Here is a 17,920-nt window from a genome sequence, read left to right on the forward strand (position 1 = left end):
ATAAATGAAAGGTCAAAACCTTTACATTGCTCCTTCCTTCTCAAGCAGTTTTGAGGCCTGACAACTCCCCCTACATTATGCAACTACGAAGGAGCATTGCACAGCAAGTTAGAGTTTCAGTTCTGCAGAAATAGCTAAGATCCTCCCACCTCTCCCAAAATATTTGGCAGGTGATGCTGTCTGTATTCATCAGGTGGGCAGAAAGATGCTTATAAAAAGTGATAACACGCATGAATCAGAGAACAAATATGGCTGCCATTTGCAAAATAAGTATACTTTCTTCCTTTCTACCTCTTGCAATGATGCCTTGCCTTATTATCTTCATCAAAATCTGTCAGCATAACTCCAGCTCCTAGAATGCTCCTAGGATCCTCAACTAGGAAATGGCATGCTACCTATTTAACAGTTAGACATCTCAAAGAAGCTGAGTCCCACTATACTTATGCTGAGGACAGCAAGCCATTCTTCAGCTGATCCTCTGGCATCATCACTGGTCAATGCATGGTCTGGAGTGACCACCACCTTATGATGTATCTAGAAATGCCACCATCTGACAAGGTGTCTCAGTAAATAGGGGATTCTAATTCATAACTCACCAAGATACATAAAGATTCTTTTTCTCTGTTCAAAAATCTATTTGAAAGAGAAAGTTTGTTTAGTAGGCTCTAAATCACTGGAAACATATACTACATGACCATAATCACATAGGACAAAGAGGACTACTGCCCTAAGCTGAACCACAGCGAAGGCTTCCAACAGCCCAGACTTAATTCTCCCAAGCGTACTTACACAGTTCCTGGCAAGACCGTGTAACTACGGAACAGGTACTAATGTATCTACTACCAAACACTACTCTGCAAAACATTGTTTTTGGAGATCTAGTTAACTGTCCAAACCTTGCAGAGGAAACTCTCCAGACAAGCTGCGAGAGGCTGGCCTTTCAGCACAGAGGAGAGAAACTGCTTGCACGTGCAGGGAGAAGCATTATAATAAAGAACAATGCATATCTGTGTGTAGAGCATAATCTCTTGCAGAGCACAACAAAAAGCAGTACAACTATACTCCGGTTAGCAGCAAAGAAGCCAATAGGTCCAACAACACTAGTGTTTGGTACTTCTGGGATCCAAGAAACTGAGCCAAGGTGCTTTTTGCCCATGGTAAAGAGGCTGTTGCACATATAAGCAACTAGAAAAGAGCAGAGTTGAAAAGCAAAGTAGAATAGGTGAATGCTTCAGAAGTCATTTGTAAATGAAGTAGTTGAGTGACAGGCACTTACTGCTTACCATCTGCTTACTGGTACACTAAATCTTTTTGAAAATGTACAGAGAATTGGAATAAATGGTATAATAGAGGACCATTCTCAATTTATGGTTTAACCATTCCTGCAGAGTTAGGCTTGTTCCCTTCAGCTCAGCACAAAAGAGCAGGACATGCTGTTTTCAAGTCTTTTGTAGTGACTATACTCATCAAATCCTCAACCATTTAACCATACCAAATCTAGCATTTACTACTATGTAGCAGAATGCATCTTGCCTTCCAGAAATTCTTTCGACAAATTTCATTTGGTTTCACCTGGCTTGACACTAACTTTAACCCAGCAGGTATAAGCTTTGGGGAGTTAAGAGCAATTTAAACCAGCAGGGTTTTAGAATCAAAAAGCTAAGCCAGCCCTAACTGTAGGAGCCACAAGAGCTCCAGTCTAATGAGTTGGAAAGCCCTGTTTCTTACAATAGACACAGCAGTTGTCCCGGCTCATGCCAGTGCATGCTTGTAACTCATCCTCCACCATGTTAGCTCTTTTCTGGGGTTTTTTCTCAGTCATTCTCAGATGGAGACTCTCTTTCTAAAAGGGAAACCATCTGCCATCCAATTTCTGTATTATGTTGTGCATTTTACCTAAAATTCCTCAGTTTGACTACTGAACAAAATTGTCCTCAACCTAAAGTCTCATTCAGTCCTTGCCTGATCATACAACTGCAGTCCTTTGTGAACTCCTGCGCTTTGCATTTTGCAGAACTTTTCAAGCTACAGATTCAAATGGCAGCTGAAGATATTAATGTTATAAAATATACTGCACCCCTTCTCTTCAAATGCAACATGTGTATAAATTTTGATGCAAAGAAAAAAGAAAACCAAACCAAAACAACAGGTACATGAAGCCAATTGGTTTTGTAGGCTTAAAGCTCTAATCATTCTGCTGCCAAGTATGCTCTGAACTGCAATAACATGTGCTAAAACTTTATGGGAAAAAAAAAACCAAAACCTAAAAAGTAGAAAAGTTCGATTTTGCAAGTGGAAAACTTGAGACTCATTTTAAAGAAAGTTGCTTTGTGCTTTTAGTTTGACTTTAACCTCAGGCCAAAGTGGCTTTTCAGCTTGCTTCAAGAAATCGGAGTCTGTAGTTGATGCTTCCAGCTATGAGAATGAAAAGCCTGCTTGCATTAAGTCTGACTCAATCAAAAAAACATGGTACAAAACATCCTTTTTTTCTTTCTTTTGAGTATTCAAACAAACAAATTCCTAAGCTAATCCATGAGATAATTTTCCAAAAACTACATCTTGTTCAACCAAAGCAAATAAGAGAAAATTCTAAGTGGCAAAGAAAAAAATAAAAAAGGTAATTAGAACTAGCACACCTAAGAAAGTTATTATCATTCACTATAAGCTAAGAAGAGATCCTTAAACGTCACAGATCCTGAAGTCCCCAGAATTTATTCTAGACCCTTATGAATCCGTGCTCTCTCTCCTGTAGCTATATACAGAGAAGCAGCAGATTTGCACAGCAAGTTCCCATTGCCTCACGAATGGTTCACAGAGCAGTGCTAGCCAGCTACTCACTTAAAATGTGACTCTGTATACTGGTAAACTCATCCCTCCCTCCTCACCTTCTCCCTCTCCCTCTGATAATATGCTGATTCCAAGAGGATTAATCACTTATGACTATATTAGGTTTATAACTAGTCAAAGCCACTCTCAACTGGACCAATATGCTGTCCAGACCAACCCATACAGATAAACTCCTGGGCCATGCTTGCAAATGTCCTTTTTTTCCCCTCTGCATTATTATGAGCGTTCATGATAATTCTGCAAAATTATTGCAGCTCTCTCATTCTCTGACACGTTCTCATGGATGTTTCATTACCTGCAGAAATTCAGCAGAACATGTTAAATTTTCTGCTTTTGAGCTTCACACTTTCCATGCTCTCTCCCTTTCAGTTGCTGAAGTTCATGCCACAGGCACCAGACTGGCTGCCATCTTTGCTTGAAGCTTCTTTCAAGCAAAGAGCCTTTCTTTATGAATCCTCATATTCAACCTGTCCTTAAGACCAGCAGATTACTTCTCTGAAATTTAGTTTTCTCTATTAACCTATTCAGCTAAAACTGTTGCATAAACTTTCACTGTCTAACATCTCCACTTTAAATGATCCTTCTGTTCTCATGGCTAAATTTAGTCTCTCAATCATATCTGTGACCCCAAATCTCTTTCTGACTGTCGTGGTTTAAGCCCAGCCAGCAACCCAGAATCACGCAGCTCCTCGCTCACTCCCCACCCTTCCTCCCTGCTGCTCCTGGAGGGATGGGGAGGAGAATGGGAAGAAGGTAATTCCCACGGGTTGAGATAGAACAGTCCAGTAACTAAGGTGTAACACAAAACCACTACTGCTACCACCAATAATAATAAGGGAAATAACAAGGGAAGAGAATACAACTGCTCACCACCCACTGACCAATACCCAGCTGGACCGAGCAGTGATTTCACCCTTCCAGGTAACTGCCCCCAGTTTATACAGTGGGCATGACGTGCTGTGGTAAGGAATACCTCTTTGGCTAGTTTGGGTCAGGCGTCCTGCCTCTGCTTCCTCCCGGCTTCCCCTCCTCCCTGGCAGAGCATGAGACTCAGAAAGTCCTTGGTCAGAGTAAACATTACTGAGCAACAATTGAAAACATCGGTGTTATCAGCATTGTTCTCTGTCTGAGAGACAAAAACACAGCATTGAACCAGCTACTAAGAAGGAGAAAAATGGCTGCTACTGCTGAACCCGGAACACTGACAAACTTTTTAGACCCCACAAAAAGCAAGACCCAGACTGTTGGTCTGGTATGTCACACATATGTAGATGGCTTCTCTATCAAAGCTGTTCCCAGTCTATCAACCCTTTCACAGCAGACAGAGGGATACAACCCTCCCCTGAACAGCTCAGAGCACCAGCTGCCACCACCTGGCTGTTTCACAAATCAGCATTTTTGAGCTTTCTTCCATGTTATCTCCCAAGCCTCAGTGCAACACACCATAATCACAACATAAATTTGCCATTCCCTTAAGGCTTATCTCTTGGACAACAATTATATAAATAACTCAACAGAATTGTGATGGTTGGTGTGCAGAGAACCAGCATACCAGATATCTCCCTGCTATAGCCACTTTGCTACCTCCTAGACCCCACTCTTTCCGTGGTCTTGTACACTGATTTAATTTTCTATGAGCAGAGTGTACATTGGACCAACCTGAAGCCTAAACCAAACAGGAATACTAGCAAAGTACGAACAGGAGACACGTTAGGCAACTTCACTTCTCCCACAGCTCCAGCCTGAAGCATTTGATGGTCTGTACAGCCTGAGTCTCTTTCATCAAAGGAATTGTTAAGGTGCTCTTGAATTCCAGTGCCTTACAGATAAACCATGTATCTATAATAAAGTTGGAGCCATCTCCATAAGCCATATTTACCTGGGCATTTGTACAACTTCCTCGCCTGAGCGATGTCTCCCTGACTCAGGCGGATACGCTGACCAATAGTTGGCCGGACCCCGTTATCATCACGACGGGGAAGGATGGTGTCGAGAAAAACCCCTCTAAAGGAAGAACAGAGACACAGAGCAGTGAAGTAGGGAAAGCGACACGATGCACAGGAGGTTATTCTGGCAGGCCTCCCACATCATCCCCTTGACCATATCCCATGCTAACAAGCAAGAGTAATGCAGACTGTGAAAACTGCATGTCTTGAGGTGGCCTTCTCACTAGAGCAGACAGCTTCCAAATGTACAGACAAGTCTGCCAAGCCAGTAAATTCCTCTTTTGAGATACCTAAATTGCTGCTGCCTCTGTTTGAGTATAGACACATTCTTTGCCATAAATCAGAAAAGGCAATGAAATATTCTTGCAGAAGGTTCATGGCACATCTGGCTCAGCAGAAGCACAGACTATATGCTTAAGCCAAAGGAGCAGAGGGAAGAGGAGCTTGTTCAGCAGCAGTTGAGGTTGGGCCGGCAGTGACTGGTTGCCACAGACAAGAGAAAGACACCAAGAGTTTTACCTTTGTTCTGCACAAATTTCCAAGCTAATAACTCAACTTGTCTCTGCTTATTTTTCCTCACTACTATTTCTTCCATGTGGTACTTCATACTCAGGAGCTCTTTACTGCACCTCTGATCTTAGTCCAGTAAAGGACTTAAGCTGGGGCCTCAATTCCATCAAAAAGAAAAGTCAGTGCATCCAAGCAAAATCTTGCATGCAAGAGAGACCCCAGGGCAGCCTTGGCTGAAGTGGGAGGAATCAGAAACCAGAATTTCAGGTTGGAAAAGTCCAAGCTCTTGCAGCCAGGCTGCCCAGTCCACAGGAACCATTTCACTGCACCCCTGAATGCCTAACAGGCTTGGAGGTGCCAAGGCTAACAGTGAGCTTGACAGTTTAGCATCAGCTCAGTGAGGTAGACTTCTCTGAGGGGCAGAAGCAGTAATTTTAGTACTGCCTAGTCCTGATGAAAGAGTCTTCAGGTACGGGTTAAGACAAAGTAATTCTGTTCACTGGGATGCTCAGCTGTGTAAGAGCCTTTGGAAGGAGTTTGAGAGGGCTCTTTTGCATTGGTTTAATTTTAAATAAATACTGTAAGTAGACAATTTGGATCACAGCTGTCCAGAGCTGCAGTCATTATTCTGGAAAATAAAGTGTCATTCTATTAAACATTTTTTGTGAGGTAAACTTATTTTGTAAATATTCAAACTGAAGAAAGAGGGAAGGGAACTGAAACTAGAATCAGCTTTTGCATGGGAAATGCTGTTTTTCTTCAGTGGTAAGAAAATTCCTGATCAGCACCAAAATCAGTGCTTACAAGCTCTGAGGTGAGCCCATCGAATTTTGATTGACAAATTCAGGCTGACATTCTACATGCCAGCTGCATGCCTCAGGCTGAATTTATTTAAGTTTATGCACTGAAAATAAATCCTCCAATTCTAGAAACGCCACTTACAGAGAAACAGGTTGGTAAATTTTCAAGCCTCCTCAGGAGTTCACGGAAGAACTAGTGTTTGGCAGGGACATACTTCTGTGGCCAGTGAAATGCTTTCTGTAGATCTCCAGGCTCAACCAGGGGAGAATGACAAAGTTTAATAGAGAAACCACCACTTGCACAAGCAAACTTTTGGTTCTTTTTCCCATTCCATCCCTCACAACTGCATACTCACAGCCCCCAGCCTTCTGCACATAGCATAGAGCTAGCGTATTGCTCACACAATACTTCAAATTACGCTTACAACTTGCCAAACACATTTTCTTCCAGAGGGCTGTATCCTAGGCTGGGGCTGTCAGATTTCTGTTTTTCCTTCTTCCACCACCTGAATTTTGTACTCCCTTCACATGCATTGCTGAACATGACTCCAAATTAGGAAGCAGTTAGTTCCCCTCATTTAACAATCAAAGGAACTGAGAACAGGGAAGAGTCTTTCTGGCTTAAACCACACAGGTTCCAGCAGTCCCATGCTGTCCACCCAAACCGCATCTGCTTAACAACACTTACAATGTTAAGTTGCACCGTTGGCGAGTGTCTCTAAGAGCACCAGTACTTTGGCTCACAAATCAATAAACACCAGGCAGACATCATTAAACAGAGCAGCTCAATGACTAACACCCTAACCATTGAATAAGATACCTAATCTATCCTCCCAGAGGTAGGAAAATAACCCAGGAATCTTGGATGCTCCATTGTTCTGCTGTCCAGGCATGGGCAGAGCTCACACTACCTGCCCAATGCAGGGGTTAGTCAAGCACAACTGACCATTGCTACCAGCTAAGAACAACAGAGTTTGAGAAGAGATACTCTCAAGAATCATTAGCATCTGCTAATCTGCCTGAATTCGTAAAGTGTTGTGCAAATGCTATGAAGTTATCAATTGATCTCAATAAATGCTGAACATTCACTGTCCCGTCAGGTGCTTAAACGCTACTCAAGGAAGCAGATACCCAAGGCAGATTAAGCACTCAGCTGCAGGCTGCTACGGTTTGTTCCAGCTCTGTATTTACATTCCCTTGTGCACAAGAAAGGCAGTGTAACTCCAGACAGTAAAACCTGTGGAGGATGTGTATACATGTTGTATAGGATTTGTATGGTGTGTTTCAAATACATCAAGAAGATGTCCCTTGACACACAGGCAGTGCTACCTGTGTCCTGATTCGAACACAAGCTTTGCAGAGGTTATGTTTTGTAACTCCAGGCTATGCTGCCATGTCTACTAGCAAGAGACTTAGTGAATTTAACCCACGATTTGCTTAGGGTTCTGCAGAGGTTTAAATTTTCTTATTGATAAGCTGCCACTTATGGGTCTTGACAGCTGTAAAAGAAATTGTTTAATGAGACAGCAACATCCAATTTAATTTGCTGCCATGTCTGTAAAGGAATGCACCAGGAAATAAGCCTGCAGCCACATTCTGCAAAGCAGACAACTTACTTTCTGACATAGAACAGAAATTCCCATGATAAAAAATTGTAACTGTTGTCATTACAGTCTCTTGTGCCACACTCCTATTCCTATTAGCTACAGATGCTAATGAGAAATTTGTTTTGCTGTGAACTGAAAATGAGGAGTGACCCAGGATTTGCAGCAGCGTTTGACCGTATGACTTGCTGTCAACATTCACAAGAGTTAAAAACATCAAGGTTGTGCTAAGTGCTATGTAAGAGTTGCTTCAAGAAACAAGTCACAGATACTGCTCTGCGTCCTTCACTTCCTCTTCCACTCACACCCCACCTCCACTGGTGGGGTGCTGGGGTACCATCTTTTTCCTATATGGGCTTTCTAGCATCTGCTAATGTCTTAACAGCCCCTACAGCCCTCCCCCTGGGTCATGCAGGGGCTATCTCCCATACCTAGCCACTGATCTTAATGAAATTTGCTGGAACTTATTGTCTTCATGGGGTGTATGCTTTTGTCAGCTTGGGTTGCAATTGGCCAGCACTTGCAAAACTCAGTAAGGTGGGAAGGAGATACACATACACTCACAGATTTCTACTCATCAGTCAAAGTAAGCATCATTCTCCTTAGGGGAGCAGATGTCAAGAAAGGTCTTGGTAAAGTAAAAGCTTGTTCCCAGAACTGCCTATTTATGGTGAGAACACAATCAGCCCACAGAGGCACTTAGTCCTCAGTTCAATTACTGCACAAAGACTGTGACTGGGGTGAGGGTGGGTTACAGAGACAAAGGACTTAAAGAAAACAGACTTAAAAATCCTATTAAGCACCAATTCAAATTTAGAAGGACTCTTGCCATTTTTATCCCTTTTTGGCCCAGCAGTGTTCTGAAGGACCCTGGTTTTCAAGAGACACAAACTCAAAGGCATCTACAATATAAATGGCAGTAATAACTTAATCCCGCTTTTGTGCAAGACAATTCTAACCATTTAGAGCCTAGCAAATGCTGGAAGTATCCAGCAGATGCCTCAAGGGAAGAAAAACTGTTTGCTTTGGGTATCTGAGCCAAAGAAATCTCTGAAGACTGCAAAGCACTCTTGCCCAGCCACCATTTCCTCCTGCCAGAACAAGCAGCATTTCAGCAAGTTTGATCATTTTCCCCTAGTTGACATGAAGCTTCAGAAACAAGAACACAAACCAATAGGTTTGGCAATTCCATAAGACTGGGGAATGAGAAAATTTAAAAAGCGCAAAGACACCTTTAATTTTTGCAACAAAAAGCGCTCAAGAGTGTGAATATTTGTGCTCTGCCTCCCATCCTCTTTACTCTTGACATGTAGTGGTGGAAAGCTCTTTAGAAGGAGCAGTAGTGGGATTTATGAAAAAATAATGCAACCAAATGAAGCTGGTCATACAGCAACTCTCACTCCAAATCCAGAACATAACTAATTAGGTTCATTTCACCTCTCTATACTGTAAGGCTGCTTGATCAGAAAATTCCTCCCTCTGGAGGGATGAGACAGGAATCAAGGGCAAACAGTGTGCACAGAAATTGGTCAGTTAGTTAGGCCAGGACTGAAAACTCCTTCATGAAGAATCCAGTCACCCAGAACTATAGAAGTACAGAGGCTATGATTTAAAGCACGCACATAAATGGCTAAAAAAAAATCCAAGTAATTAAAGATCATGATCTAGAGTTTATATTCGCCCTTAGTAAAGCTGCTATAGATTCTGAAGGCAATATTGTGACTCCAAAGCATGAGCTGGACAACCAAGAGATTCAAAGCTGGTTTTAGCACTGCCCTCATTGCATGTGGGCAGATACACACAGGCATACATAGATGCTGTGCAACCCTTCTGCCTGGAAAGGTTGCAAAACATGTTAATATGGCTTTGGAAGGTCTCTGAGATTAACAACACTGGGTGGATATAGTGGGAATACACCATACTTCTATTCACCCATCTTGCTTTTTCACATATTTTTCAAGCTTTGCAATGCAGTGGAGCTCACTGCAGCTTCCACATATCTCTGCAATAGATCATAGGCCTCCTTCTACACTCCATGTATCCCACAGAGTGAATTACAACTAATGAAAATACTCCCAATGACATGTAACCTTGGATCATCACCTGGAGAATGTGTTCCTAGCATAATGCATGATGCTGTCGAAGTCGTAGGTCTCTCCCAGTGAGTTCACTTCCCCAGCTTCCATCTTTAAAAAGTTGTACTCCTGTCCTATGGTGCCAAACACAAAGGGGAAAAAAACAAATCACTTAAAAAAACCAAGCAAAAAACCCTCTTCCACCTCTGGTAGCCTAGAATGAAAGGGATATATTCCTGCGTTCCAACAGTTCCAGCTGGACATCCAAAATCTCTATTCACCCAACCATTTTGACCTTGCTGTAGGCAAGAACTAGCTATATTTTTTCTTCTCCATCCCAGCTCATAGACCACTAGGGTTTTCCAGAAGTCCAGCAGGAAATGTTTCCCATCACCCAAAAGCCAGGTGGAATAACCTAAAGTGCTATTTTACCTTGCTGTATGTTCTCTCTGATAATCGTGACATGCTGGTCCCTGTCAGGCCGTGTGTGCTCATGCCAGAAACCCACCACATGACCCAGCTCATGAGCCACAATACCAAACTTGTCACAGTTCTTTCCAATGGATATAGCCTGAGGGCCCCCTCCTCGGCGACCCACATATGAGCAACATCTGGAAAAGAAAACCCACAAATTCATGAGCAAATCAGTAAATTGGGGAAGTCTGAGCTATAAAAACAGAGGATGGCATCTGGCAGGGTCCAGGACAGGCCAGTTGCATATACTATATGTACCTACATGTGTATGTATAAAGAAAATATTTAAGCATATACCAGTAAAAATGCATACATACAATTAAGTGAACCCAGGGAAAAGAATTCAGCAAGGCTTAGCACCTTCTTCTGAGCAAATACTAAACTATCCTGGAAATCCATACTATAAGTGACAGATGCATCTCTGTGACAGATTCCTCCAGGTAGCCATTGGTCTGTTCTGACAAGAGCTGGACTTACAAAGCCATCTGTCAACGAAAGGGATGTTTGCAACACACATAGCTGCAGGTGATATGTGTGTCACTTACCCACATGTTCTGTATGTGAACACAATGAAACTCTCTTCATCGGTTCTCTCCACAAATGTCACGCAAGTGTGCTTCTCCCAGTGCCTCATTGCTTGCTTAAAGATAGCTCTTTGGGTTCCTGAAAAGGAAAACCAAGAAAAGCAAACAGTGAAGGCCAGGCTTTCTGGAAAATCTCTAGTGGACTTCATCAGGATAGAAGAACGGTCAATCTTTCCAACAGTTAATCTTACACCTGTAAACATCTCTAGGTATCTGGGACCTACTTCCAACTACAGCACTAATTTACTGTATCATCCTTTCCTCTCTTTGTGCATCTCATTTCTGCATTGAGAAATGTCACCTCACTATGTAGAGGTCATTCTGACAGAGCTGCTTGTTGATCTGATCTGTGCACCAGCTGCTTAGTGGTGTGCCAAGTTTACTCTCATCGTGCAATGTACCATGACCACATACATCTTTCAAGACCAAGAAACCTCATGAGTGCTACAGATGCTCCTCAAAACTAAGGCAAAGCTGTCGTCAGGCAGTTGATCTTTGAAATTAGAAGCAAGAATTATATAGGAGCTAGAGGCAGTCTCAGGACAGTATGAGAAGGTGTAAAGATACACTGCTCTATGCTTGAACTGAGGGAAAGCTCACCTGTGAAGCAGGGTATTATGCCTGTTTCACACTTGTAAGAAGACAGGAAACAGGATGTCCCCTCCCCAGAGAATGGGCCATCTTCAGCAGCCATTCAGTAGCATCCAGAACAGCCATTCAGAGAGCTGGGCAGCGATGCCCCAGTGGTACACAGCCTCAGGCGGCTTTCCCACAGTACTGTCTTTCCAGCAGAGCCTCTGGTACACACAGAGCTGCAGAGCAAGCTGCCACTCTCAAGAAGGACTAGAGAGTGGAGAAAGGCCAGAAGTACATCAGAAAGCCACAAGGAATAGAGAGATGCACTCCAGGGTGGGATTAAGCTGAGGCAAAACACCAAACTGAACACGAGAGAACTGTCCTACGGCAAGAGCTGCTTCTTACAAGTCTCCCAAATGGAAGGATGGCATTACCTGCTCTGGACTGGTTAAGGCAGTGGGGTACATGTAACCCAGAGAACACTCTCTCATCACACCCTGAGGGACGGGGAAGGCTGTTCTCTGACAAGTGTGGGAGGACAGCTGTGGCCAGCAGGCTATTCAATATCCTGCCAGGTTGCAGGAGCCCCTCCCTTTGTAGGAGGGGAACAAACTGTTCCACTGGGGCTTTGCAGACTTTGGGCAGCAGCGTGGGCACTGGAACAAAGTACATGATAGGAGCCCAAGCCAGTAAGGCCTGCTGGATCCTACTGGGAGATGGTGGAGGCAGCCTGGGGGAGACAGGAAGGAGCTGGCTTCACTGAGGCACAGGGCGTTTGTCATCCATGAGTCAATGAAACAAATCCCGTGGGGAACCACTGAGCTATGGAGAGGTGCTCTGCTTCACATGAGGCACAGACAAGTGATATGCTGCACCCCAAGACACACCTTAGTTTGGACAGTGCCCAGGAGATGCTATGAAGATCCTGGAAAGGATACTTTGGAGAGCTCCTCATCCACCATGGGACACAGCTCACTGATCCTCCCCTTCACACACCTACAGGAGATCCTGAAGTTGGTACCCAAAAAACAGCAGGTCAGGAAGCAGAATGCTCAGGGAAAGTTCTCCAAGTGGGGATTCAGAAAGCAACCCAGGGTACTCCTGCTCCTCCTTTTCCAACAGCAGGGAGGATCCCTTTCTGGGAGCACAGGGGGTGAGCACAACTCACAGATGCTGGTGCCTGAAGCAATCAAGAAAAGTGACCAAGTCACCCAATTGTTTCTTGGACTCCAAGAGAAGAAACATCTCACTTCGGTCTCAGGCCTCCACAGTGCATGATTCCTTGTGCAAGTACATGCCCACTGTGCCCCAGGAGAGTTATCTGTGGGAAAACTCTGCTCCTGAGATCTGCCTCACATTTTGAGACACTCACCGCTGACCAAATAGGGAACAATGTTTTCACTACTGACCAGTGAAATTTCCTCCGATCACATAGGGAATGACTCCCCCTGGCCAGATCCTCTCAGCCCTGGACGTGGTTGCCCTGCGCACTCTGGGAGAGGAGCGTGAATCCATCCCAGACTCATCTTTATATTCCTTCCTCTTCGGCCTCCTTGCAAGCGTTGTGTTCTGCCTGCCGTCTGCAAGACACAGTGGCAACACTGTTTAAATCCTCTTTAGTTCCATATGCAGCCCTCAGGTAATACCCTGGAGCTTCAGAAAAAGAAAAACAGAAAAAGCAAGATGCTAACCCAAATCAGAAGCCATAGTCATATTTGCCAGTGCTTTGTATGGGACTTAGAGACAGTTAATCTGCAGCAACCTGGCCCTTCTTGTCTGGAGCCTTCATACACACTATGACAAACCTACTCTCTTAGAGAAGCATAAAGGGACACCCTCCCCTCTCCAACAGCAACTTCATACATGGCAACACAGCACTTAAACAAGGAGAACAGGAGGAAGGGGGGTTAAACAAGCCCAGATACCACTGTATATTCTCAACATGCCCTGTTCATCCAGATCTGCAGAGAAGGGTTTCTTCTCTCAGGGCTAGCTTCGTAGCAGCAACAGCTACTCATTCGAGTTAGTCTCGGAGGAAGAAAATAGGGCCCTTAGACTGAAACCTATACTAAAGAATGAAAAGTATTACATTAGTGTGTTTGTTTTCACATGTTAGACCTTGGGTGGTTTAGAAACATACTGATCAGTCTCTGCTGGAGGAGGGATACTCAGGGTGAAAAACCTAAGACATTCTATACTTAGCACAAATCTCCATCCATGCTGAATCTCTTCATTTTAATGGAAGGAGCAAAAATACAAAAAGGAAAGTAGAACATGTCTAATTTCTTGCTAAAAAGGCAGAAGAGCCCTGTTTGTGTGATCAGTGCTGGTCATAAAACCTGCCTGAGGGTTCACACAAGCTCCTACGCAGACCCTGTACCTTAGCCTGCTCTCATGCTGCAGCAGCTCTGCTCAGATACTGGCTATGCTTACACATTACACTTGAACGTGGTGTGGGTCTGGCCCAGCAGAAAATACCCTCCATTCAAAACTGTCTGGCTGCTCGTCCCCATTTGCTGTGCCGTGGGTGACCCAAAATCTCCAAGCAACTGTAGACCAACGGGGCTTTACTAGCACGTGTAACGACTGTGTAGACACCACGTCTTAAATAAGCTGTCTGTATTGCACAGCCAACTCCTCAGCTGGAATTGGGCAGAGGAATAATAAGAGTACAAGGGTTGCTACACCCACAGAGAGTCCTCACCTAAAAGGTCACACCAAGGGGAGCTTGGGTCATCTCCAGAGGCAGCACTGGTGGTGGTGTCTCCTCGGTGCTGGTGATCTCTCTGAAGCTCCAAGAGGAGAGATCTAAGCTCCAGTTGTGGTCTTGTGATTTATATGGAAATCAGCAAGACAGGCTACAGCTTTGCCTCCCAAGTCAGGGACATGGGCTGCCAGGTTATGAAAAAGCACAAGCCCTGCTGAGACCTTCCTCCAGTGACTAGATAGCTCCCATTCATCCCTGCAGCGGAAGCACTGGTAAGCAAACCACTACTGTCAAGGCTGAGAGGATCAAAACAATGGGAAGGAAATTAAGGCAGTGCAGGGGGATGGAAGGAATGAACTTCAAACCCTTCTTTCCTGCTTCACCAGGCCCGGCCCTTCCTGCTGAAGGCCTTGCTCTGAGCTGTAGGACAAAGCTGGGAATTTGCCTTTTGTTCCTCTTCCTCCTGAGCACATCCCTGGCATACCGGATGCACCTAGCATTTCAGAAGCTGCCCTGTCCCCAAACCAGCTGCTGGATGTGGAAGGCAAGTGCTCTGAGACTGGTGGTTCCCTCAATGAAATAAGAACCATCCTGCCCTTCTTTTCATACACATCTCCCACAGATGTACTGCAGCTGCATTACAAGGGCCACAGCTGGAGTTCAGGAGAGGTCTCAAGACAGAAGTAGTCTCATGGATACCTGTCTCTCAGTCACAAACTGCTCCTTGGGCTGCCCAGAATCTACATGGTTTTGTGCATAGACAGCTCCTGCCAGCAAAGCCAAGTAAGGAGTCATTAGCCTCACACTCGCCTTCACCTGGAGTTCTGCACAGAGGACCCTGCATCCACGCTTCTGCCCCACCAACGCTTCCATTCCTTGGTAGCCACACACTTTCTTGTGTGAATTCTCTGCACCAGTCCTGCAGCAGCTCTTGACTGCTCCTGATTCCTGCTGAGATTTTCTGCCTTCAACAACTTAGATGTGCAGTGGGTCCTTGGAGACACACCTTCCTAGCAGGGACCTGGGGAAAGCAGGCAGCAGATGCTATACCACCAGGGGACAGAAGAAATCTGGACAGCATGCTTGAGGAAGCACTGCTTACAGTCACTGCCCAGTGGCATGCATGAAGAGGGTTTCTTCAGTGAAAAATAAAGCCATGCAGCCTTTCTAATGCTTAGTCTACCTGGACATAACCTCTCTTACTATCACTAAGCCTGGGAGAACTGAGATCCTTTCATAAAATCCCCCTTCCCTTCATGATGAACAGCACTCAGAGGTTTCTGTACACCAGCTGTGGGAGACTCTTTACACTGCCCACAGCCCAGGCAGTTCTCTGCATCTGCAACATGCCATAAAACAGTCCTTGCTGCTCTCTGAAACTTACTCAGGGGTCTCTTGGACTCATCTGAACAGCACAGACAGTCCAGCTTTATGCCAACAGCAGCACCAGCCCATCTCTAAGTAGAAACAGGCCACCAGAAGCACCAACACAGCTTTGCAAGCAGAAGCACCTTCCTCAAGTGCTCTTGCCCACTGCTTCACTGCCTCAGGCCTGCCACCAGCTCAGAAGACATAAGCAGCTCTGATGAGGAAATACAGCACTGGGCTATGAACACAGCAGCCATGAGTTCAAATGTCTCTCTCCTGCACTAACTCACTATATGGTTCTCTGCCTCAGTGCCTCTGTCTATACATGGAAAACAACAGTCCCTCCTGCACACAGTGGGTTGAAAACATCTTGCATAGAACTGGGTAACCCTGAGAGAATGCCTTTTAAGTTCACAGGTCTGGACCAATCCTGTAAGTAACACCTTACCTACACAAGTAAGAAAAACTTGGCCTGGGTGATAGCCCTGCTTCCTCAGGGGAAGAGGAGCTTAAACTGGTTCAGCTGAAACATCCCTACAGCAGGGAGCAGCCAGCTGGCATTATGCTCTCTGCCTTGGGGTAAAATGTTTTTGCTGTCCTGGTGACAGTTGTAGCTACCTGTATGGGTTGGGTCTGGCTGGAATCAAGTTAACTGTCCTCATAGCAGCCCATAACACACACTGTTGTGGACTCGTGGTAAAAAAGTGTTGGTAACACACCAGCATTCAAGCTATTGCTGAAAACTGCTTGCAAAGCATCAAGGCTTTTTTTTCATTATTCTGCTGAGCCCTGTCCACTCCCCAGGCAAGTAGACATGGGATTGGCAATAAACTGGGAGAGAATGCAGCTGGGATAAACTGACCCAAACTGGCTAGATGGATATTCCATACCATGTGTCATAATTATTAGCAATAAAATCTGCTAGGTTTTGGCTCCCAATATAGCTAATGCTCAGAAACTGCCTGGGCATCAGTCTGCTTGTGGGTAGGTGTGAGCAGTTGCCTTTATATCACTTGGTTTGGGATCTTTTCCCCCTCTTTCCTTCACTTACTAAACTCTATCTCAACCAAAGAGTTTTCTCACTTTTGCTTTTCCTGCTCTCTCACCCATCCTGCCAGAGGAGGGGGGTAGTGACCAAGGAGCTGTGTGGGTGCTTGGCTGGGGTCAACACACCGCACTCTACAAGGCAAACCCAGCCTTGCAGAGTCCACCAACAGCAACAAATGCAGATGCCTGGGCTGGGCTGGGCTGGTCTCCCAGGCACAGAGGCACACAGATGTACACAGGACAAACACGGTTTTACAGGGGATAAAAAAGTAAATAAAAAAATACCCAAAGGTCTGGGTGGGGTACCACATTACCCTTTTTAACTGCTTTGTTACTACGATCGGTTGCAGTGGTGTTCTCACTTGACATAAGAGACTGTTCTCCCAGGCCGCCTGCAAAAGAAAGAAGAGCAGAGACATCTGGTGAGTTGGGTGACAGAGCTCTGATACGGGAAGGACAGCAGCTACCAGTGATGCCTTCTGGAGGCTGGCTGGCCTCAGAAACTGGCTGCTTTTCCTATACACAGTGCAGGGACTAAGAGCACAATAAAGCTGGGCTCTTTTCCTCCATTTGTTCCCAGCCTACAGTGACACTTTGCAACTTGTTACCATCCTGTCCCTTAGTTTGGCCATACACTGAATAGGCAGAAAGTCTCTTCTAGGGAAGGCTAATTCTACAGAGCTTTACTGAGAAAAGGAGCTATACAAGAAAGGTGCTAGGAATAATAAGTACCCCTATTATATCTCAAATGAAAATAGGTACACTGTCAAGAAGAAGAATAATATATATTCAGACAAATAGACTATTATCAACTTTCATACCTCTGGCCTGAACTCAGCTTAATCTGAAAAGTCCTTCTCTGTGATGCTAATTCCCATTGGCTATCAAAGCAGGAAGAACTGTAACGTTAGCTCCCAAGTATTTATTGTGCTTCATCCAGGACCAGCTAGCTACCTTTTGGAAAAGCATAGGAACTGCTACGTACAGGGAGATCCCCAGCTTGTTCACGGAGGTGGCTCTCTCCAGCTCAGTCACTGAACCAAAACTGCTAGGTCCACTCTGAGTGCCTTGCTGCCTGCCTTTCCTATTTCCACACAGAAAACCGACTTACAACGTTCCCATGATGCACAAGACACCAACATGCTGGAGGAGGGATTTGACTGCTTAATGTCCAGCTATTTGGTACAGAAACCACAACAGTTCTATGGCAACTTTGTACCAGCACTGTGCCTAACCCTCTCCTTTTATCCAGGCATCCTCTCCCAACCAGAGTGCTCCATCAGAGCACTGCCCATAGCAGGGTGCAGGGGCTGCAAAGGTGACTCTGCCACGTTAGGCTGTCCAGCACACCCAGAGACAGGGCAGAGTAGGCTCAGTGCATC

General features: G+C 44.9%; 1 protein-coding gene across 10 annotated transcripts in view; it reads right to left on the bottom strand.

Annotated features, from left to right (window-relative positions):
* TLL2 (tolloid like 2) overlaps positions 1-17,920 on the bottom strand; it is a 508,271-nt gene that overhangs the window by 439,041 nt on the left and 51,310 nt on the right. For 3 of the 10 annotated variants that reach the window (XR_009726296.1, XM_061358696.1, XM_061358695.1), the window contains 6 exons: positions 16,853-16,930; positions 12,826-12,996; positions 10,802-10,919; positions 10,215-10,393; positions 9,811-9,916; positions 4,727-4,851 (listed from right to left, as the gene is read on the bottom strand). Coding sequence is in view for 9 of the 10 variants with exons in the window: in XM_061358696.1 (XP_061214680.1) it covers positions 4,727-4,851; positions 9,811-9,916; positions 10,215-10,393; positions 10,802-10,919; positions 12,826-12,996; positions 16,853-16,930 (777 nt within the window). In the remaining variant the exon portion in view is untranslated. Of the gene's footprint in view, positions 1-4,726; positions 4,852-9,810; positions 9,917-10,214; positions 10,394-10,801; positions 10,920-12,825; positions 13,070-14,120; positions 14,775-16,823; positions 16,931-17,920 lie in introns of those variants that run through there. The other 7 variants (XM_061358700.1, XM_061358701.1, XM_061358702.1 and 4 more) reach the window with 7 other exon arrangements.

Source organism: Neopsephotus bourkii, unplaced genomic scaffold (assembly GCF_033783945.1).
Source record: "Neopsephotus bourkii isolate Nb327-2 ecotype Australia unplaced genomic scaffold, CSIRO-AGI_Nbou_v1 NB_951, whole genome shotgun sequence".
NCBI lineage: Eukaryota > Metazoa > Chordata > Aves > Psittaciformes > Psittacidae > Neopsephotus > Neopsephotus bourkii.